At 41.1% G+C, this 23,327-nt stretch overlaps 1 protein-coding gene across 2 annotated transcripts in view; it reads left to right on the top strand.

The window, feature by feature from the left end:
* CSNK2A1 (casein kinase 2 alpha 1) overlaps nt 1–23,014 on the top strand; it is a 62,572-nt gene extending 39,558 nt beyond the window's left edge. For both annotated transcript variants that reach the window (XM_008974710.4, XM_008974711.5), the window contains 10 exons: nt 4,239–4,340; nt 4,868–4,918; nt 6,399–6,458; nt 8,369–8,452; nt 11,808–11,918; nt 14,246–14,347; nt 15,350–15,450; nt 16,554–16,702; nt 17,674–17,760; nt 20,034–23,014. In XM_008974710.4, the coding sequence (XP_008972958.1) occupies nt 4,239–4,340; nt 4,868–4,918; nt 6,399–6,458; nt 8,369–8,452; nt 11,808–11,918; nt 14,246–14,347; nt 15,350–15,450; nt 16,554–16,702; nt 17,674–17,760; nt 20,034–20,149 (963 nt within the window). In that variant the 3' untranslated portion in view covers nt 20,150–23,014. The remainder of the gene's footprint in view (nt 1–4,238; nt 4,341–4,867; nt 4,919–6,398; nt 6,459–8,368; nt 8,453–11,807; nt 11,919–14,245; nt 14,348–15,349; nt 15,451–16,553; nt 16,703–17,673; nt 17,761–20,033) is intronic.
* The last annotated feature ends 313 nt before the right edge of the window (nt 23,015–23,327 follow it).

Below are 23,327 nucleotides of genomic sequence, written 5' to 3'. Positions count from 1 at the left end.
TTTGAGAAGGAGTCTCGCTCTTTCGCCCAGGCTGGAGTGCAGTGGCGCGATCTCAGCTCACTGCAACCTCCGCCTCCTGGGTTCAAGCGATTCTCCTGCCTTAGCCTCCCAAGTAGCTGGGACTACAGATGCACGCCAGCAATGCCCGGCTAATTTTTGTAATTTTAATAGAGACGGGGTTTCACCATATTGGTCAGGCTGGTCTCAAACTCCTGACCTCAGGTGATCCGCCCGCCTCGGCCTCCCAAAGTGCTGGGATTACAGGCATGAGCCACTGCGCCTGCCTGCTAAGTATTTATATTTTAGCAACTTGGTAGCCATTTAAAAAGTTATTCACATAAATTAAAAGAAAAAAGTTAATTTTGTTCTTATATAATTTGTTACTGTTGGGTTATGTAGACCTGTTGCTGCACAGCTTTTCAAATGTTGTCATTGGTTGGACACCACCACCCCCATTTCCTGTCATTGATTTTTGTGCAGTACTTGCTTTTTACCACAGCAACTACTGCAAACCCAGCTTCACAAAAATATGCCATCGCGAGGAGTATAACACAATCCATCACGAGGAGTGTAACACAATCTAATGTTGAAACTACGAACCACCTCAAGCTGGCAGTGCACCCAGTGTCTGGCAGATCCAACGATGGGTTGATGTGTCTTCCTCAAAAATGTAAAGTGTTCCACAGTATTCCTGTGCATTGCTGGGGTGCTTTACATGCCCTTTGAGAACCAGAGAGTTTAAGTATTTATATCTATCTTGAAATATGTAGAAAGAGAACTAGGTTGGAAATCAAAACATGTGGGTGACTAGCCCCATAGTAGTCCTTTTAACCTAGGACATGTTTATCCATCTATTAAAAAGAATGTTGGCTGAGCATGGTGGCATGTGCCTTTAGCCGCAGGTACTCGAGGGGCTAAAGTGGGAGGATCACTTGAGCCTGAAAGTTGAAGGTTGCACTGATCTATGATCAAACCACTGCACTCCAGCCTGGGCGAGGAGAATGAGACCCTGTCTCAAAAAACAAAAAGGATCAAACACAAAATGGTGTGTATATATACATACGTTGGAGACTGGAGTTCTTTGTGATTGTATGGTGATATTCATATGGAAAGGTATATGATAGAATGAGGTGATATATTATTATTTAGAGCCACATGAAAAGCATGAATAGTGGGTCTACAGTTCGGAAGAAGGTAGTAGTTAGGAAAAGCTCCCAGGAGCTGTCTTCAGGCTGAATGGGAGGAGGATTTGGATAGGTGTTTGGTGGAAGTGGTGAAGGGAAGCAGGCTGTAGAGTGCACCAAGATAAGAAAAGAGGAGGAGGGAAAGGTGAGAGAAGTATTCCATGTGAAAGATGTTATGTGACCATACATAGGAGTTGAACTTGGAAAGAGAGATTAAGTTGGCGAAGGCCTGGAAAAAATAATCTCTGCATTTTCTTGCAGTCTTAAAATTATATGACTGTCTCTTCTAGGTAATTGTGAGCCCTTGATGATTTTGAATGAAGGGTGATTTAGAAAGATTTTTTTCAGCTCAGTCTTTCTAACTGTATTGTATATTTTACTGTAACTGTGGGTAGGTGGTGTAAGTATAGATGAATTTCCTTTGTAAACCATATTTAAAATTTTTAATCTCCCCTATTTATTTAATAAGACAAAAGTTGCATTGATCGCATTAAATTAGGGCCTGAGTCAGCTGCCTGGTCTGTCACAAACCAGCTTTTTAAGTTTATAGATTTGAAGCATTCTGTAGAGTAGTTTTGTCAACCAGAAGCTTTTTTTTCCACTAAAAAACCAGCAGTTGGGTTAATGGAAAACAGGAGGCAAGTTGTTGGGTTAGTCTCTGCAGGGTGGAAAGATCTCCCAGATAATATAACAGTTTATAAAGATCTGAATAGTTGAAGCAGGAAGAGAAGACTTATATTATCTTGTTTCTTAGGTAGATATTGTATTGGGTAAGAGGTCGTGGGTTGAATTCAATGGACTACATGGAAGTCGTTAGTAAAATAGCTTCTATTTATTGGGTACCACTTTGCATTGGACCTGTTCTAACTGTGGTATGTAAATCACTAACAGGCGAGTATAGTCCCTTTCAGCAATGAGAAACATTTAAATGCTTTTCTGAACACTGCACAACCACAAAGCCAGGTTTTGAGAACTGTCAATGTTTCCAAAATCTGCTTGCTTTCTGCTATCGTGTGCTTGAGGCTTAAGACAAAGTTAAAAGAATTTATAGTATTATTTGGTAGTCTCTGGACCTGGATCATCAGCCTGGAAAGTATCTAAAAATAAATCCCCCGTTTCCCTCTCAAGATTTTGATTTAGTGAATCTTGGTGGGTTCTGTGAGTCTGTATATTAAAAAAATCCAGGTGATTGTTGGTCATCAAACTTTAGTAACCACCAATCTTGTTAATGAAGAGATGAGATGTACTTAACTTCTAAGAGTTATATGCAGTGCATCTAGTCTGAGGTGACCAACACCCTAGGAAAAGACCTGCACAGTCCAGTACAGCAGGCACGCAGGCCACGTGAGGCTGTTAAGCACTTGAAATATGGCTGGGCTGAATTGAGATATGCTGTAAGAGTAAAATACATTAGATTTCAAAGGTTTAATACAAAAAAAGGTAAAATAGATTAATAATTTTTATATTGATTTATATGTTAAAATAAGGTTTTAGATTAATAAAGTACATTAATTTTGTCCTTTTTAAAATTTTCTTGATGTGGCTACTAACACATTTAAAATTACACATGTGGTTTGTATTATATTTCCTTTGGGCCAGCACTGTTTTAGACTATTCAGAAGAAGGCTTTATAATATAAGCCCAGGCACAGTGGCTCATGCCTATAATCCCAGCACTTTGGAAGGCCAAGGCAGGCGGATCATGAGGTCAGGAGTTCGAGACGATCCTGACCAACATGATGAAACCCTGTCTCTACTAAAAATACAAAAATTAGCTGGGCATGGTGGCTGGCGCCTGTAATCCCAGCTACTCGGGAGGCTGAGGCAGGAGAATTGCTTGAACCCGGGAGGCGGAAGTTGCAGTGAGCTGAGGTCATGCTACTACGCTCCAGCCTGGGCGACAGAGCAAGACTCTGTCTCAAAAAAAAAAAAAGGCTTTATAAAGGAGGTGCAGTTGGACCAAGGCCCTCCTCAGAAAAAAATGAAAAGGATTCCATACTAGAACAGATGTGGAAAGGATGGGTAAGGACAAAAGGGATGTTTAAGATACCCTCTGCAGAATACTCTTTAGAATGGAGGGGTTCATTTATAAGAGTATTGGCACTTTGGGAGGCCGAGGCAGGCGGATCACAAGGTCAGGAGATCGAGACCATCCTGGCTAACACGGTGAAACCCCGTCTCTACTAAAAACACAAAAATTAGCCTGGCATGGTGGCGGGTGCCTGTGGTCCCAGCTACTCGGGAGGCTGAGGCAAGAGAATGGCGTGAACCCAGGAGGCGGAGGTTGCAGTGAGCCAAGATTGCACCACTGCACTCCAGCCTGGGTGACAGAGCGAGACTCTGTCTCAAAAAAAAAAAAAAAAGAGTATTGGTGATCAGGCTAGACAGTTATTATTATGTTATGTTTCAGCCATATTCCGAAATCTTTCGAATACCTCATTTGATTATTGCAACAATCTTATGAGATGGGTGCTCTTGTTACTCATTTTACACTTAATGAAAGGCTTAGAGAGGTTATGTAGTTTGCCATTAACAGCTAGCAGGTAGTAAAGGTAGGTTTCACATTGAGCATTGTGACTCCAAGACTCACCCTTTACCCTCAGGGTTATGCTACACAAAGATGTCTTTGCCATCCTTGTTGTTGGCCCTAATTAGAGGAAGAAATGGAAAGGGCCCATGTTTCATCCTAATTGATAAAAAGTTTGATATACTTTAGTATTACTAACGATTTAAATTGCTACTTTGTAAAGTTTTAAGACATTAACATGTTTAACATGTTTTAAAACATTAACATCAAGACTGATGATTGAAATGCTAATTCTGCAGAAGTGTCTGGTCTTTGGAATAGAAATCTTTTTTTCTTTCAATTCAACATTTGTAAGTACCTGCAGAATACCTGGCACAGTGCTAGGAGAAGGATTCAGAGACGAATGTGACACATTTTCTTCCTTCAAGGTGCTCATAAGTAAGCCATTTATCATTTATGTATTACACTACGTGTTGAAATACTCTGAAAATTTTTTTTTTTTTTGCTGATGTACTTTTCCCCTTTCAGCCAGTAAAAAAGAAGAAAATTAAGCGTGAAATAAAGATTTTGGAGAATTTGAGAGGAGGTCCCAACATCATCACACTGGCAGACATTGTAAAAGACCCTGTGGTGAGTATAGCAGGTGTTAGCAAGGCCCGCCAGAGCTGAGATGGTGTTTGACCTGGAGCACAACTGGCCTCTTTTTGTTCCCTCCCCCAACCCTCATCATTAAGTCCTGCTTTGAAAGTGCCTAATCAGATATACCATTTAACTAGCTTGGGTCTTTCTTTCAAAGAGACCTCCACCCACAGACTATTTCTTATTCTTCTAGGCTAAGAGACTGGTAGCACTGGAAACTGAAATGTGTTAATCCATTTTGCAAACTCAGGTCCGATGCCGATGGGCGATGGGCGCATTGTCGGGCTGCCTAGAGCCTGGTGAGACTTCAGCTCCATGTCTTCTGTTTGAAATCCATCCCAAAAATGACCTAAGTGTGGTGATGATCAGAGCGGGGAGGGCTTGTAGCAATAGAGGGTTTCTTACTACTGAGGCGAGGACTGCCAAATTTCACCACGCAGCATCCGCAAACATTGTCCCCATTAAAGCTGTCAGGGCTATTGCTAATGTGTGTTTTTGTTTTTGTTCTTTTCCCCTAGTCACGAACCCCCGCCTTGGTTTTTGAACACGTAAACAACACAGACTTCAAGGTATAATATATAACCAACTGTTTCGGGCTAGTGGGTTTTTAGACCACATAGCCTTTGGGGATGATGCTGTTAGAAGAGCTTGCTTCGCATTTGTTTTTAAAAAGCTTTTCATCCTTACAGTGCAAATTTTAAGATAGAAAACTCCTATATAAGCAGTGCCCACTTTCTGCATCTTGATATTTTGCCCATTTGTTTAATGTTCTTTTTAATGACCAACACATTGACTTCTCACTACTTAGTTGACAGTTTCTGCTGATGTTCAACCTAATGAAGGCAGTAACACACGTTCACTTAGGATCTGGCCATATGGCAATTCGCTTTAAACAATAGTTTTCAGGAAGAAATATATTGTATGTATAAAAGTAGGGACTGCTTATTTCTTAGGATTCCTCATAAACTGTGGGCTATAGATCTTAAAAGGCAGGGATCGAGGAAGGATAATGTCAAATTCTGCCATAACACAAACCTCTATAAGAGATATCTCAGAATTCCAGTCTATCCAGTGGCCTACTTATTTCACACAGTTCCAATTTTACAGAAGAATATAGCTACTCTTTTGGAGTAAAAGAGGTAAAAATCTTGGATTTGCCTTTCCACCAGTCCAGTATCCGGAATGTTATATATTAATAAATTAGTGAATTCTGTTGCAGAGATAGGGAGAAAGGAAGAGGAACTGCTTTAGAGTCAGAATGATAATTCCAAGAAAAACTTTGTCAGAAGACGTTGCTAACCATTAAAGAGACGTACCTGTGGCTGGGCATGGTGACTACGCCTGTAGTCCTAGCTACTGGGGAAGCTGAGGTAGGAGGATCGCTTGAGCCCAGGAGTTTGAGGTTGCAGTGAGTTATGATTGCAGCACGGCACTCCAGCCTGGGCAGCAGAGTGAGACCCTGTCTCAAAAAAAAAAAAAAAAAAAAAAAAAAGATATGTCCATGTAAAAAACATTCTGCAACTCTTTGGAAACTGGAAAGGATACATAACAGTTGTTCACAGAGTTTACTTTCCAGTTGGAACAAGAATAGTTTTGTTAAATTGACTCAACAGGTTTGGCATCATGCCATCTGCATACCCACTGGTGATCTGCAGGGCCAACTATGTAAGCCAAAGATGAGTTAGTTCCCCACTAAGGAGGCAGTATATTTGCCAAAATGCCTCTTTTGAGAAGGTCTGAAGATACATGAAAAGCAAACTAAATGATAGGTGTGTGTCAGTGCATGTTAACGTATCTAGATCAGTATGTTTCTGACAGTGGATTATAGCTTCCGCAATATATGTTTAAGTAATTCTTCATTTGTAAGAGTTGAAGACCCAAAGTATCTCTTTAAAGTTAATGTAATGTTGGAGAAATAGAGGGCAGTGAATGGACAGATCTTGGAACAACGGTAAATGAGCCAAGTCTTGGTTTGAATTACTGTGAGTGAGGGTGAAAAATGCCTTTCTGTCAGCATTATTTCATGGCTCAAACATTTGTCTTTAACAGCAATTGTACCAGACGTTAACAGACTATGATATTCGATTTTACATGTATGAGATTCTGAAGGTAAGTGAACCTTGAATACTAAATATTTTTTAAATTGGTCTTCTTTTTGTTAAATAGTCAATTGATGGTAGAAAAGCCAGCAGATTAACTTTGTAAAGTATGTTGAAAGAAGGGACCTCTATATAAGTTTTTAATAAGTTAATAGTATCATACCTGTAATCCCAGCGCTTTGGAAGGCTGAGGCAGGAGGATTGCTTGAGGCCAGGAGATCAAAAGACCAGCCTGGGTGACACAGTGAGATCCCCATCTCTACAAAAAAAATTTTTTTTAATTACCTGGGCATGGTGGTGTGCACCTGTAAGTCCCAGCTACTTGGGAGGCCAAGGCAGGAGGATTGCTTGAGGCCAGGAGATCAAGACCAGCCTGAGCAACATAGTGAGACCCTGTCTCTACAAAAAATTTAAAAATTAGCTGGGCATGGTGGCTTATGCTTGTAATTCCAGCTACTTGGGAGGCTGTGACAGGAGGATCTCAGGAATTTGAGGCAGCAGTGAGCTATGATTGTCGCACAGGCTGGAGTGCAGTAGCACAGAGTAAGACCCTGTCTCTAAATACATAAATAAATAAAAATTAATAGTATCAGAACCCTTGTGCTAAGGGTTATGGAATGGGGTCTAGTGGGAGTATAATTTAGAACAATTTGAAAAAGGGTATTTGTAAGATAGCTGGGACTGACCCCTTAACAAATATTTGTAATTTCTGTGTGCCCCTATGTGAGTTAAAATTAAATTTTCAAAACTCATGAAAACACCTGACGTGCTAGCTTCTGGTATACTTTATGGCACTTCAGAGTCAACAAAACAGTAAACTTCAACTCAGTTCTCAAAGGGTAATTGTCCTAAGGATTGTGTAAATTTCTGCTTATAGATGCTAATTGAAAATTTACTTACATTTCTAAAGTGGGGTCACCAAATATCTTGTTCCCAGTAGTCACAAGATCAGCTTCCTAGAAGAGAGAATTGCTAAAAGTTGGCTAAGCTTTCTTACTAAACAAGAGTTGACATAAAGCCTGCTGTTGGAGCCTTAGAAATCCCCTGAGGAGATTGTGCCAGCAGAGATACTTGATCTTTCCATTGGCTCATGCAGTTTGTGGCAAGCAAGGCTTTAGAAAGTTACAGATATGATTGCCCAGCCCTGGGAACTGTAGGAACCCAAGTTGCCCTTCAGGAAGGACAAGAATTTGGCCAACGACATCGGCTGACTGAAAGGCTGGGATTAACAAACCCCAAAGATTATACTACTCAGTTCCCTTTAGTTTGAGGTTGGAAACATTTCAGATTGGATTTGATGACCTAAATCAGGCATTGGCAAACTTCTTTAAAGGGCCAAACAGTAAATATTTTAGGCTTTGTGGGCCACGTAGTGTTCGTCACACTGTTCAGCTCTGCTGTTGTTGCACAGGAGCAGCCATAGACAATATGCAAACAAATAGGCATGGCCGTGTTGCAATAAAACATTATCTACAAAAGCAGACATCAGGCCAAATTTGGCCTGTGGTCTGCCAACCTCTGTTATAGACTCTTAATGGCTAAAGAATTACTGTTCTTAGAATAAGAGGTTTGTAGTAAAGATCTGTTTTCTTTCTTTGAGGGGTCTGTGGAAATAATCTAGGATCTGGACAAGACAGAAAAATTTGAAGTAGTGCAATTTGGGTATACTTTGGGTCTTTTAGGACAGAAAACATGTTGAAACAACTATGTCAGAAAAAGATCTCTAAGCTCAGAGAGCTGAGTTTGCTTGACTGTGAGATCATGAACAAGTCTCTGAAGCATTGCTGTGGAAGTGACTATGTCCTCAACTTGAATCCCAGGGGTATTGTGAGGCTAAAAGGAAAATTTACATGGAGGGAAAAGTAAAGGACTCTTACCTGTTATTCAGGCTAACTCCTTTCTGACCTGTTCCTCCCACAGGCCCTGGATTATTGTCACAGCATGGGAATTATGCACAGAGATGTCAAGCCCCATAATGTCATGATTGATCATGAGCACAGAAAGGTAAAGTGATAGGCTGACAAGTGTTATTTATCTGCGTGATGTAGCTAATTGCCCATCTTCAACACTTTATCCCTTGTATTGTCACAGACCGTAGTACCTATTCGGCAGTTGAGAAATATTTGGTGAATGAATGTACGAATTTACAAGTCAACATGTTTGAACCATTATTTATATTCCTAAGAATATTCCTAAGAAGGAAACATTAGTAAAGTGGGCAAAATGTTCATCTTCTAGGCCCAGAAACGTGGCTTCTTGCCTTATTTATTGAGTAACTAGTTTCCTGAGAAACTACTTTCTCTCCATTTGCCTTCTTTTTCTTTCGTGTACAGTGTGGGTAATAATAGCCCTGCAGGCGACTAGGTATTCGTGAGAATTAAATGTGCACAGTTAAGTGGACGAGATATACAGAAAATGCTGTTTCTGTTTATTGGATGTCATGAGGGCCCTGTTGTCTGCAAATGCTTTTACATGAGAGCTGTAATGGCCACATGCTTTAGCTTTTCAGTTTTTTAAGGTGACCAAGCTGCGATGACTTATCTGTTGTGGTCTTTGGGGAGGTAGTTGATTTATTTGTGCAACTAAATTATTTTTAGACACATACCATGTCAGAGGCACCATCCTAGGGGCTGGGGATATGTAAGTGAACTAAACATACAGTAAAATGCTTGTCTTCTAGGAGCTACATTTAGGGAGGCTGGTGGGATAGAAAGTTATTTTGATGGAGAAGAAAAAACAAGAATAGGGAATGGCAAGAGGGTATTTGCAGTTTTAAACCAGTTATAAGGGAAGGTTTCATTGGAAAGGTGACATTTTAGAGAGCACTGGGAGGGACCCAGCCATGCAGTCTTATGAAGAAACATGTCCCAAGGCAGAGTAAATAGCAAGTACAAAAGCCCTTCAGGTAAGGATATGTTTGGCATGTTGGAAGAGCAGCAAGGATAAAGCTGGGACAGAATGAATGCAGGAAAAAAAGAAGGAAATGAAATCAAAGAGGTAAAACCAAATCATGTAAAACCTTATTGGTCATTGTTAGGCCTTTTCTCTGAAGATAGAGAGCTTTTGCATATTCTAAGCTTTAGCATGTTCTCACTTGAAATTTAAAAGTTAACTACACATTTATTAGAACAGCTAAAATAAAAAATAGTGATGGTACCAAGTGCTGGCAAAAATGTGAAGAAACTTGATCTCTCATACATTGCTGGTAGGAATGCAAAGTTTGGCATTTTGGAAAATGCTTAACTATTGTTTTATAGTTGGTTGGTTTCTTGAAAAGCTAAACATATGCTTACCATACAATCCTGCAGTGGCATTTATCTCAGAGCAACAAAATCTTAGGTCCACACAAAAGCCTATATATGAATGCAACTATATTTGTAATAGCTTAAAATTGGGGGGAAAAGCTGGGTGCAGTGGCTCACACCTGTAATCATTTTGGGAGGCCAAGGCAGGCAGATGACGAGTTCAGGAGTTCAAGACCAGCCTGGCCAACATGGTGAAACCCCGTCTCTACTAAAAAAATACAAAAATTAGCCAGGCATGGTGGCATGCACCTGTAATCCCAGCTACTCAGGAGGCTGAGGCAGGAGAATTGCTTGAACCCCGGAGGCGGAGGTTGCAGTGAGCCGAGATCGTGCCACTGTGCTCCAGCCTGGGTGACAGAGTGAGACTGCGTCTCAAAAAAAAAAAAAAAAAAAAAATGGGTAAAAGTGCCCTTCAATGAGGGAATGGTTAAACAAACTGGCATATCCATACCATATAATATTATGAAGTAGTATTTCTCAGCAATAAAAAGGAAAGAAGTATGACACATGCAACAACTTGGATGGATCTCATGCTTAGTGAAAAAAGGCAGTCTCAAAAAAAGTTATATGCCAATGACTCCATCTTTGTAGCATTCTCAAAATGATAGAGATAAAGAGCAGAGGGGTTGCCGGGGTTGGGCTAACACACAGGACATGTGTGTGGTGATGGAACAGTTCTATATCTTGTTGAGGAGATTATATGAACTTACATATGTGATGAAATTGCATAGAAACACACACACAAACACATGCGTGCATGTAAAACTGGTGAAACCTGAATAAGATCTTTCTGAATTGTGCCAGTGTCAGTTTCTTGATTTTGATATTGTACTGTAGTTATGTAAGATGTTACTATTAGGGGAAACTGGGTAAAGGGTGCAGAGAATCTCTACTACTTTGGCAATTTCCTATGAATCTATAATCTCTCCATAGCAACCTGAACAATCCTTTTAAAAAGCTGTTTATATTTATTTTTAAATATTTAATTATTTTTAAAATAACTATTAAACTATTTAGTATTTATTAAACTGTTTAGACTAGAGGGCAAGAGTGAAAGCAGTGAGACCAGTTAGGAGAAGGGGCTATGGCAGTATATCAAACAAGAGGTGGTGGTGGCTTGGATCGGGGCAGTGGCAGTGGAGGTGATGATAATGATCAGAATATGATAGAACCTTCAGAATTTTTTGACAGGTTAAATGTGAGGTCTGAGGGAAACAAGAATCCAGGGTGAATCTTAAGTTTTGGCTTGTATGACAGGATGAGTATCACCTTTAACCGAGCAGGGGGAGACTATGAGTGGAGGTGGCTTTGCAGGGAGTAATCAAAGGTTTAGTTTTGAGATACAGGCAGTAAACTTAGTGCCAGAGCAGTCCGATGTTTTTCCTCAGGGCCTACTGCTGGCACTTCAGATCATGGTCATGCTATGCACAGTGGGCAGATAAGCTTGCCTCTTACCCCTTTTTCCATGTTTAGGATGCATTCTGGTAAAAGCTGTATTGTATGACTTTTCTGTTATTTCATCTATCCAGCAAATATTTATTCATTTTTCTCCTGTATACCAGGCATTATGTTGAATTCTGAAAATTACAAAGGTGAATAAAACAGTCCCTACCCCTAAGGAGCTTGTCGTCCGTATTGAAAAAGAAAGGTAGAAAACATAAAGAGTTTAGGTTCTGTTAAAGAAATATATCTAAAATTCAGGGGGCTGAAGGCAATGATCAGACTTCATTGAGAAGCTGACTTAAATATTCCAAAAGTTAAGGAAATGCTTACCAATAGGATTATAGGCTGGGTAGTAGGGACATTTTAGTCATTGAGCAGTTTAAGAAATTTGTAAAAGCACAGATGAGATTGTGTCTTCCAGGAACAAAATCATGGAGAAAGTGGTTTGTCAAGCTAAGAAGTTTTATTTTCATTCTAAAGGCTATAAGTAGTCAGTGGAGGGGTTTCAGTAAAGAGTGACGTGTCTGGTATATTTTATCGAGAGTATGCGAATGGCACAGTGTGGGTAGCTTAGAGAAAGATAAGATTGCTCATGATTTATTCTTTTTCAGCTACGACTAATAGACTGGGGTTTGGCTGAGTTTTATCATCCTGGCCAAGAATATAATGTCCGAGTTGCTTCCCGATACTTCAAAGGTCCTGAGCTACTTGTAGACTATCAGGTAAGAACGGAAGGGCAGGCACAATTTTGATCCTGTGTTTATTTCGCACATAATTTACCAAAAAAAAAATATATATATCATTTTGTGCATTTAGGTAGGCCACTTAATGCACATTCACAGCTGTCCCTTTTATATGAAATGTAAAATATAAATCACCTTAATTCATGTACCATAACTTACATTATTTTTATTGTCATAATGTCGGTAGAATATGAATAGGTTTGCATTTGATCCTAACTTGAGGGAAAGTAGCCAAAGATATGTTCTATAATCAGCAGTTCCAGAACTGTTTTGAATTGTAAGCTGTTTTGTTTTTTGTTTTTGTTTTGAGACGGAGTCTCACTCTGTCGCCCAGGCTGCAGTGCAGTGGCATGATCTCAGCTGACTGCAAGCTCCGCCTCCCAGGTTCACGCCTTTCTCCTGCCTCAGCCTCCCAAGTAGCTGGGACTACAGGCGCCCACCACCACCCCAGCTAATTTTTCATGTATTTTTAGTAGAGACCGGGTTTCACTGTGTTAGCCAGGATGGTCTCGATCTCCTGACCTCGTGAGCCACCGCGCCCGGCCTTTTGTTTGTTTTTTGAGGCAGGGTTTTGCTCTGTTGCCCAGGCTGGAGTGCAATGCCATGATCATAGCTGACTGCAGCCCCGAACTTCTGGGATCAAGTGATCCTTCCAGCTTAGCCTCCTGAGTAGCTGGGACTACAGGCGTGCACTACCACACCCAGCTAATTTTTAATTTTTTTGTGTGTAGAGAGAAAGTCTCACTATGTTGCCCAGGCTGATCTCAAACTCCTGGGCACAACCCATCCTCGCACCTTGGCTCCCCAAAGTGCTGAGATTACAGGCATGAGCCACCATGCCCATCCTGTAACTAAGTTTAACCAGTCTTCAGAGTAAATTCAAGAATGTTTTCTTGTTCTTCTGAATTGTATACTAAATAAAAAGGTCTTCTCCCCAGCTCCCCCAAAAAGCCTTCTTTCTCCTCACAGAAAAAGGAGAAAGGAACCAAATTAATAATAGATTTGCCAAGTGTTTAAAAATCTGAAGTTTTCTTGGGAGTATCTTTTATGCCCAGTCTTTCCAGGTTATTATCAGTTGATTTTAAAAGTTTCAGACTTTTTGTTCTTGTAGGAATTTCTTTCTTGGGGTCTTAAGGCTATAGCCCTGAGTTCAAAAAGCATTTTATGCATAAAAATAGTTTTTACAGTATTACTAATAATTGTGAAAAACAGAACACTGTCCTATTATAGGAAAATTAAAGATTGAATTCTGAAACATTTATGTAATAAAATACTAATGATACACATTAGATGGTCTCCATGGGCTAACAGTTTGGAGGTTTTTTTTTTTTTCATGTAAGTGAAGAAAACAATTCAAAATAGTATGTATATTAGCTGAGCATAGTGGTGTATGCCTGTAATCCTACCTACTCAGGAGGCCTAAGCCCAGGAGATGGAGGCTGCAGTGAGCTATGATCACGCCACTACACTCCAGCCTGGGCAACAGAGCAAGACCCTGTGTCTTTAAAAAAAAAAAAAAGAGCCAGGCACAGTGGCTCACACCTGTAATCCCAGCACTTGGAAAGGCCAAGGCAAGTGGATCACAAGGTCAGGAGTTCAAGACCAGCCTGGCCAAGATGGTGAAACCCTGTCTCTACTAAAAATACAAAAAAATCAGCCAGGCGCGGTGGTGGGCGCTTGTAATCCCAGCTACTCAGGAGGCTGAGGCAGAGAATTGCTTGAACCTGGGAAGCTGAGGTTGCAATGAGCCAAGATCACACCCCTGCAGCCTGGGCGACAGAGCAAGACTCTGTCTCAAAAAAAAAAAAAAGTAAAAATTGTTTTAAAACCGAGTGAAAGATGCATAAAAGAAAAGACTAGCCAGGCACGGTGGGTCATGCCTGTAATCCTAGCACTTTGGGAACCTGAGGTGAGCAGATCATGAGGTCAGGAGTTTGAGACCAACCTGGCCAACGTAGTGAAACCCCGTCTCTACTAAAAATACAAAATTAGCCAGGCATGGTGGCACGCGCCTGCAGTCCCAGCTAGTCAGGAGGCTGAGGCAGGAGAATTGCTTGAACCCGGGAGGCGGAGGTTGTGGTGAGCCAAGATTGCGCCACTGCACTCCAGCATGGGCAGCAGAGTGAGACTCTGTCTCCAAAAAAAAAAAAAAAAGAAAGACTAAAAAGAAATATATGAAGATGTTATTAGTGTTTTGATTTTGAGTCAGTGGAGTGATTTTTTTTTATTTTAAAAATTAATTTTTTATTTTGAAGTGACAAGCCTGAGGATTCACAGATAATAACAGTGAGTTTACTTTTATGCAGATGTACGATTATAGTTTGGATATGTGGAGTTTGGGTTGTATGCTGGCAAGTATGATCTTTCGGAAGGAGCCATTTTTCCATGGACATGACAATTATGATCAGGTAATGTATGTTATACCCATTGAAAAATTTACTGGTCTAATGCAATGATAGCCAGAACTGCCTATAATTTTCAGTTCACTGTTTATTCAGCCACCCTGATATTGATCCTTAGATTGATGTTTTGGGAGCTACCAGCTTAGCCTTTTGAAATCAGACATTCCCCCCTAGTCTTTGTCATTTGCATTGCTTATTTTATTGTGAAGAATACATATAAATTGTCATCCAGATTTTTAAAATAGGACATTACCTTAGAATTCTCCTAATAAACCCTTATTCTCCAATATGGTGTTTTCTCCAATATGTTAGCCCATATGTGGTATTTCTGTGATCATTTTGGCTCTTTATATGGGTTGAGTTACAGATGTTTCTTAAACTAACTCCACTTCCCCCTTGAAGATCAAAGGGCTCTTTCATTCACAAGAACCTGGAATGATTCTAGGACCTTGTGGAAGGTACCATTGTCTTGTTCCCTTTGAGCACCATGTCCAATTTTAATGAGTCAAAGAATACAACCTGAATTCCATTAAAGTCAATAACTCTGTATCAAGTGCATGCAGTACTGAGGAATACAGAAAAAAGAAAGAATAGTTTTCTTCCCCTCAGATAGTTCATAGTTGATCTTGTAAGGGAGTCAAACATACAACAAAATAGGTTACAGTCATAACTTCAGAGTAGAAGTGTGGACAAGGCACAAAAGGCAGTAGTGGTGAGTAGTTTGAGTGTGCAATGGGAGCTTCCCAAAAGAAGTGACATCTTCAATTGGGTTTTGAGGGGAGAAAAATAAGGATTCACCAGGGTGACATTTCAAGAGGAAGAAACCAGTTTATAAAGTAGTTTGCTTTTTCTAACACTATCACATTGAGTTGAAGTCTAAACTGTTAGGAGGTAGCATTCATACCTATAGACATGATGACCCGTTTATGTAAATTCAATCATTGTTAATTGTTGATTTGTTAATATAATATGCTTGTGATATGGGTTTTTGTCTTTCTTTAATACTAGTTGGTGAGGATAGCCAAGGTTCTGGGGACAGAAGATTTATATGACTATATTGACAAATACAACATTGAATTAGATCCACGTTTCAATGATATCTTGGGCAGGTAAGTCATGAAACAAAATATGTGCATCTGTGGCTTAAGCACTTTGAGAGTGAACTGGCACTTAGGATCTTCAAAATAGTTATGTTTTCTTTGCCAGCACTGTCAGGATGTCAGTGGTCCAGTGCCACAGGATGCTGCATTGAGCAGGCCTCTGATAAAGGCATTGGATTGAATGGCCCTTTATTCAGATTAACTTACAGGAGTCTGATGGAGGGGTTATAGCTAGAGGATTCCTACAAAATGAATGTAGATTCTAGTGGAAGGGTTACAGTTGAGGCAAAAAATCAAAATTTACCTTGCTTCTTTAAGTGAAAAACCTCTCTCCAAGAGAAAGAAATTGAAGTAGAAAATGCACGCTTTAAGACTGATGTGCAGGCTGGGCACGGTGGCTCATATCTGTAATCCCAGAACTTTAGGAGGATCACTTGAGCCCAGGAGTTGGAGACCAGCCTGGACAACATAATGAGACCCTCGACTCCATGCATGGTGATGTGTGGCAGTAGTCCAGACTACTAGGAAGCTGAGGCAGGAGCTTCCCTTGAGCCCAGGAGGGAATGCTACAGAGAGCTATGAACATGTGGCTGCACTCCAGTCTGGGCAACAGAGTGAGACCCTGTCTCCAAAAAAAAAAAAAAAAAGGCTATATGCAGACAACCGACTCTTAACAGTAGTGACTAGATATAGTACTTATACACTTAACCACTCAACAGGAGGAGATGGACTTCCCTGATGCAAAGGCTTTTGCTGGCCAAGTGGCAGAGATGCCAGGAATATGTGTGGGGATGGGAAATAGGCCTGGTGAGCTCAGCCACCTGACCCTCCTTGCTACACAGAAGCGGTCACGTCCTGTCAAGTAACCTGAATTATGTTTCTTAAAATTGAGAGGACTCAGATGTCTTTTTTTACTCTAGCTATGTTGTTTCCAGTCTCCAGTTAGCTTTGTTGTCCCACTCAGTGGCAGAGTGGTGCAAGACTACTCTCTTGAGTTTGGGTCCCTCTTTGCTTTTGTCTGGGCTGTTAGCCACTAAGAAAAATGTAGGAATGAAATGTTGGGCTTCTGTGCCCACGTGGCCCATTTCTCATGCCCTCTTTTGGTCCTGCAGACACTCTCGAAAGCGATGGGAACGCTTTGTCCACAGTGAAAATCAGCACCTTGTCAGCCCTGAGGCCTTGGATTTTCTGGACAAACTGCTGCGATATGACCACCAGTCACGGCTTACTGCAAGAGAGGCCATGGAGCACCCCTATTTCTGTGAGTCCGGATAGCTAGCCCACAGAGTTGGTGCAGGCGCAGAGTCCTATAGAACACAGTCGTAATCCCAGCTCCTGTCAGCTTGCTGCAAAGTTAATTCACCCACACTGAGCCTCAGATTCTTCCAGTGGGGATAGTGATGGCAACTACATTGCAGAACTATTGGAAGAATTCTTCTGTAACAGAATACATGACACAAGAGCATTCCTAAATAAACTCTTTTCATACTGTGAGGATGACACTTCTCAGTGCCTCAGTCTGGAATGGTTGAATTAGAATACACAGCCCTGTATCTTTCCTGTCTCCAGTAATCATTCATTGGAAAGAGCTAATGAGGCTTACACATCTTAAAATTGTATGAACACCTTGACTTAGATGTGTGAGTATAGCCCCCTGTGCCGTCCTAAGTGAAAATACCACTTAGACCTACCCCATCCGCACTGTGATGTTAGCTGCAACATGACATTTTTCCTTCGGTAATAATAGTGTGATGGTTTTGTACTGAATCATTTATACTTTTGCCCAATACCTGAAGCAGATAGATAGGCTGATTGGGATAGAGAATGTGGTCATAGCCCTAAGCTACATGGACCTATAGCTTTGGCCTACTTGGTACTGGGCCGTGGACACACTGGTAATATATTACCGTCTTTGCCGAGTGACAGTGTCTTGTCTCCATTAAACCTCAACAGGACCAGCTTCATTAAATTCGCTCTGCTATAAATAATTACCTCATCTTTCTACCATTTGATTGAAAGGTTAGCTTTTACCACAGTTTGATAGGAAAGCTATTTCTGCTTTTTACGACTTGTCTAATTCATGGTGAAGGCAATTGCCACCTTAAGTTCTTTGGGGAATAATGTAGAGTATAAATAAATTGCAAAGAATGAAGTTGGCTGCTTTCAGGCTTCCAGACCATTAGTTTAATCTTTCAAGCCAAACAGAACCTAGCCTTTTTGTCTCTTTTCTAGACACTGTTGTGAAGGACCAGGCTCGAATGGGTTCATCTAGCATGCCAGGGGGCAGTACGCCCGTCAGCAGCGCCAATATGATGTCAGGTCAGTTCATTGGTAAATTTTCTTTAAAAAAATGTGGAAGTCAGTTACTGTTCTTAGCTTTGTGGTCTGATTTCTTGTATACCTTCTCTTCTCTGTACTGGTGGCCTTGTGACTTTTTTTTAACCAGGTTTCAGCACGCTTGACATTTGGTATACTTTAGTGATACTGTCTTGAGTAGGGTGTCCCCTTCTAGGCTAGAATCTCAGCATTCCTGGCTGAAAATTTCTGGCATAGGGGCTTGAAAGTGCCAAGCCATCAAAAGGCAAAATACACCATTTCATCTTATAGTTTGAAATGACAGTAGTTACATGGCCCTTAGAAACAATGTTAAGAAATGGGGTGTAGAGGTGGGGTTTATACATAGGTGTGTGTGTGTGTACAAGGACAGTTCCGTGACATGTGCCAGAGCAACTATAGAGTGCCTATCAGTTGTAAAAACATAAGTAAAATGGTTTTCCATTATTGGATCATTGTGACGCACAGTGAATTTTTATAGAGTACCCAGTTATTCCAAAGGAACTATAGGCACATAGCATGAGAATTATACATGTAGGCAACATCCAAGTGGGTGCATATCTGGTAGTGAAGGCATTTACTTACATATCCTCAAATAATTGCTGTTGCCCTCCTCTTTTTTAAGAAAAGAACTAACTGCCTTCTAGAATTTACCCCTTGAGTATCCTACCTCTGTACAGAGTAATGTATATCCAAACTTACTTGTAGCCTTATTTGTAATAACAAAACATTGAGAATAGCTATCAGTAGGAAACTGGTTAAATCAGTTATGGTATATCCATTTAATGGAATGTGATGCAGCCAGTAGAATGAATAAGAGTTTCATGTTCTGTGAGATCTCCAACTCCAATATAATAATGTGAAATTTAAAACGCAAGATGCAGGGCCAGGTGCAGTGGCTCATGCCTGTAATCCCAGCACTTTGGGAGGCTGAGGCAGGTGGGTCACTTGAGGTCAGGAGTTCGAGACCAGCCTGGCCAGCATGGTGAAACCCTGTCTCTACTGGAAATACAAAAAATTAGCTGGGCATGGTGGCGGGCGCCTTTAATCCCAGCTACTTGGAGGCTAAGGCAAGATAATCGCTTGAACTTGGGAGGCAGAGGTTACAGTGAGCCAAAATCGCACCGTTGCCCTCCAGCCTGGGTGAGAGTGAGACTCTGTCTCAAAAAAAAAAGTGAGATGCAGAGCCATGTCTAAGAGGAGTGGAGAAGAATGTATAATAATGTTCATATATATATATATATTTTTTTTTTTTTTTTTTTTTTTTTTTTTTGGAGACAAGGTCTTGCTCTGTGGCCAAGGCTGGAGTGCAGTGGCACAATCTCAGCTCACTGCAACCTCCGCCTCCCAGGTTCAAGCGATTCTCCCACCTCAACCTCCCAGGTAGCTGGGACTACAGGCGCCCGCCATCACGCCCAGCTAATTTTTGTATTTTTAGTAGAGATGGGGTTTCACCATGTTGGCCAGGCTGGTCTTGAACTCCTGACCTCAGGTGATCCACCCGCCTTGGCCTCCCAAAGTGCTGGCATTACAGGTGTGAGACACTGCACCTGGCCTTCGTATACTTTTTTGAACCTTTTGTATTTTGAACCATGTTGAATGTATTACCTATGTGTACACACACACACACACACACACACACAAACGTGATTAGAGAGGTGGAAGAAATCAAATGGAAATAAATTCCAAAACACAATTTTATCTTAGAAAATGCTCTTTCCCCATTCAAATTGACTTTCAGTAATTTTGAAAGCTGCCAGCTATCAAGACAGCATGGTGTAAGAGCACATGAGCTTTGACTGCAGTCCTGTGCTGTTCAGTATGGTAGTGACTAGCCACGTGAGGCTATTTAATTACAATTGAATAAAATTTAAAATGTAGTTCCTTAGTTGCACTAGCCACATTTCAAGTGCTCAGCAGCCACATGTGGTTGGCTACTGGTCACCAGGGTGGACATCTCTGCCCTAGACAGGCCTGGGTTAGAATCCAACCATGGTTGCCACTTGCTAATCGTGTACTTTGGACAAACTCCTTAAATTGTCCAAGCCTAGATTTCTTTACCTGTCTCTTAAATTGATTAGGACTTGCCACTTTAACTTGAACTTGTGAGGGTCAGACTTGAAGTATATGTAAAAATCCAGCTAAGAGGAAGTCTTCAGTAAAGAATTATTGTGTTCCTTTTGCGGTGAGTGCTATGAGAAACTGGTAAGATTGCCATGGTTGGTGTCTTTGGCTCACTGACAGCTCTTTTCTTTCAGGGATTTCTTCAGTGCCAACCCCTTCACCCCTTGGACCTCTGGCAGGCTCACCAGTGATTGCTGCTGCCAACCCCCTTGGGATGCCTGTTCCAGCTGCCGCTGGCGCTCAGCAGTAACGGCCCTATCTGTCTCCTGATGCCTGAGCAGAGGTGGGGGAGTCCACCCTCTCCTTGATGCAGCTTGCGCCTGGCGGGGAGGGGTGAAACACTTCAGAAGCACCGTGTCTGAACCGTTGCTTGTGGATTTATAGTAGTTCAGTCATAAAAAAAAATTATAATAGGCTGATTTTCTTTTTTCTTTTTTTTTTTTTAACTCGAACTTTTCATAACTCAGGGGATTCCCTGAAAAATTACCTGCAGGTGGAATATTTCATGGACAAATTTTTTTTTCTCCCCTCCCAAATTTAGTTCCTCATCACAAAAGAACAAAGATAAACCAGCCTCAATCCCGGCTGCTGCATTTAGGTGGAGACTTCTTCCCATTCCCACCATTGTTCCTCCACCGTCCCACACTTTAGGGGGTTGGTATCTCGCGCTCTTCTCCAGAGATTACAAAAATGTAGCTTCTCGGGGGGGGCAGGAAGGAAGGAAGGAAGGAAAGAAGGAAGGGAGGACCCAGTCTATAGGAGCAGTGGACTGCTTGCTGGTCACTTACATCACTTTACTCCATAAGCGCTTCAGTGGGGTTATCCTAGTGGCTCTTGTGGAAGTGTGTCTTAGTTACATCAAGATGTTGAAAATCTACCCAAAATGCAGACAGATACTAAAAACTTCTGTTCAGTAAGAATCATGTCTTATTGATCTAACCCTAAATCCAACTCATTTATAATTTTATTTTTAGTTCAGTTTAAAATGTTGATACCTTCCCTCCCAGGCTCCTTACCTTGGTCTTTTCCCTGTTCATCTCCCAACATGCTGTGCTCCATAGCTGGTAGGAGAGGGAAGGCAAAATCTTTCTCAGTTTTCTTTGTCTTGGCCATTTTGAATTCATTTAGTTACTGGGCATAACTTACTGCTTTTTACAAAAGAAACAAACATTGTCTGTACAGGTTTCATGCTAGAGCTAATGGGAGATGTGGCCACACTGACTTCCATTTTAAGCTTTCTACCTTCTTTTCCTCCGACCTTCCCCTTCCCTCACATGCCATCCAGTGAGAAGACCTGCTCCTCAGTCTTGTAAATGTATCTTGAGAGGTAGGAGCAGAGCCACTATCTCCATTGAAGCTGAAATGGTAGACCTGTAATTGTGGGAAAACTATAAACTCTCTTGTTACAGCCCTGCCACCCCTTGCTGTGTGTATATATATAATACTTTGTCCTTCCTATGTGAAAGATCCAGTGTTGGAATTCTTTGGTGTAAATAAACGTTTGGTTTTATTTATCAAGGTTAGATTTAAGTTCCCTGTGTAAAGGTCTTGCTGGGTGGGTGTCTCATGTTCACATCTGAGGGGCCTGCAGCCCTGTACCGTGGAGGCTTCCCAAGGCCCCCATTTTTATACACCCCTCGTTCGACCCATGGTACCGGGCAGGGCAGAGAGGCCTTAAAAAAAAAGCACCACAAGCCAAAGCGTCTCTGGGGATTAAGGATCCTTTGCCATAAAACTCATTTTGTGTCTCAGCAGTGCAGGGATTGGGGATGGAAAAAGTCGCCAGTTTTTGTGTGTTTGTGTGTGTGTGTAAAGTGGACTTTCCACTGTAATCCAACCACCTAAGTTTATCAGGTGCTTCACTGAGGAAGCCTAGTTTTTTAAGCACAATAGCAAAACCATCAGCTCTGTATTTTCTCCTGTTATTTCATTACAGTAGCTGCTTGTGGGAACTAGGAAAAATTCTTCCAACATATTTTAAGGCCTAAAATCTTAGTTCCCCATTCTCCTACCTTATAGATTCACAGGCCTTTCTCGCCTAGGCATCATAGATAAACGTAATTGTTTGGGGAGTTGAATTTAATGAACTTATCTAACTTTGTAACCCATCTTGGCTTTAGTAACTTTATCAAGGTGGTGGCTTTAGTGAATATAATGGTAAACTTTAGAGGACGCTAAAGCCTCCTTTTATAGCGCTTCTCAACGATAGGGAGAGCTGAAGGGAAAACATTCTGACTGTGTGGCAGGGTGATTTTCTTCCTTATGACCACTTACAGTGGATATTTATTGTACTTGACCCTTTTATGCCCTAGAATGCTGTGAGGGTTACCATGTTGAATTTGTGCAGAAGCTAAAAGCACCAGATGTGCCAGAGATGCAATTTGTGATTATGTTTGCACTGGATTGTGATTTGAACAGGACACTTAATAACTAATGAGTTCTTTCTTTTGAGGTGAGGAGAGGGTTGTAAATCAAGACTTCATACCCTATCCTTGTAGCTCGGAAATTGAGGTGTAGCTTAGGCTGATGCGGAGAGCTGCAGACAGCTGGACCTCCTTACACCCATCAGACCTTGGAATAAACCGAAGGTGAATGCAGAGGACTCTGAGGTGCCACCCAAGAGCCTTTTAAAATAAATAGAAGTTTTTAAAAATGCTACTTAGAGTCACTGCAGAAGCATGGAGAGAGAGAGAAAAAAAAAGACCCAATTGGGTGGGGGGTGGGGGGGAGGCAAGGGTTTACAGAGTAACAACTTATGTGTTGTTGTAAATTACCTCATCTGTATACCTTGTATTGGGACACTATTTCTCAGCACTACCTGTGTCTGCATTGCTTAGATGGCAGGAAATGGAATGGCCAACATGAAAGGTTATGTTGGCAATTACTCTGAAAGATTTTTTAAAGTATTTTTAAACTTTGTTTGAAGTGGTCCCTCCCCTCTTCCTCTGCTTTTTTTTAAGTTTGAAGCCAGAAGGCCCTCCCCACCTTGCTTTATTGGTTGTCATTGTATTGTAATTGGTATGACTAAAACATAACTGTGCTGGGAAGAAGTTGTGCCATGAAGGTCTTTAATTTTTTTTAATAAAAACATTTAAATAAATGAAATGTCCCTGCAGCCTGAGCAATATGCTTCTCCAACCGACACCGTGTGTGATAGATGGCTCCGTTTTCACGTTTTGAATTCTGTTTCTTGTACTTGAAATGCCTGTCCAGCTTACATAAGATAGATGAAATTGTTAGAGCGGGACTGTCAGAGGAATATATTTTGTAAAGTAGATCCTCAGGGTATGGCTAATTACTATAGTCCTAAAGTAACAGAGAAAATTAGAGATTGGTTGACAGATTTGGGAATTTTAATTTCTTCTTAGTTTTTAACTTTCATCTTTGCTTCACCTTTTGACAAGTATGGTTATAATTAGAATCGACCA

The sequence above is a fragment of the Pan paniscus genome, chromosome 21 (genome assembly GCF_029289425.2).
Source record: "Pan paniscus chromosome 21, NHGRI_mPanPan1-v2.0_pri, whole genome shotgun sequence".
Taxonomy (NCBI): domain Eukaryota; kingdom Metazoa; phylum Chordata; class Mammalia; order Primates; family Hominidae; genus Pan; species Pan paniscus.
The sequence above is the reverse complement of the archived record's forward strand: the minus strand, read 5'-3'. Positions and strand labels throughout refer to the sequence as shown.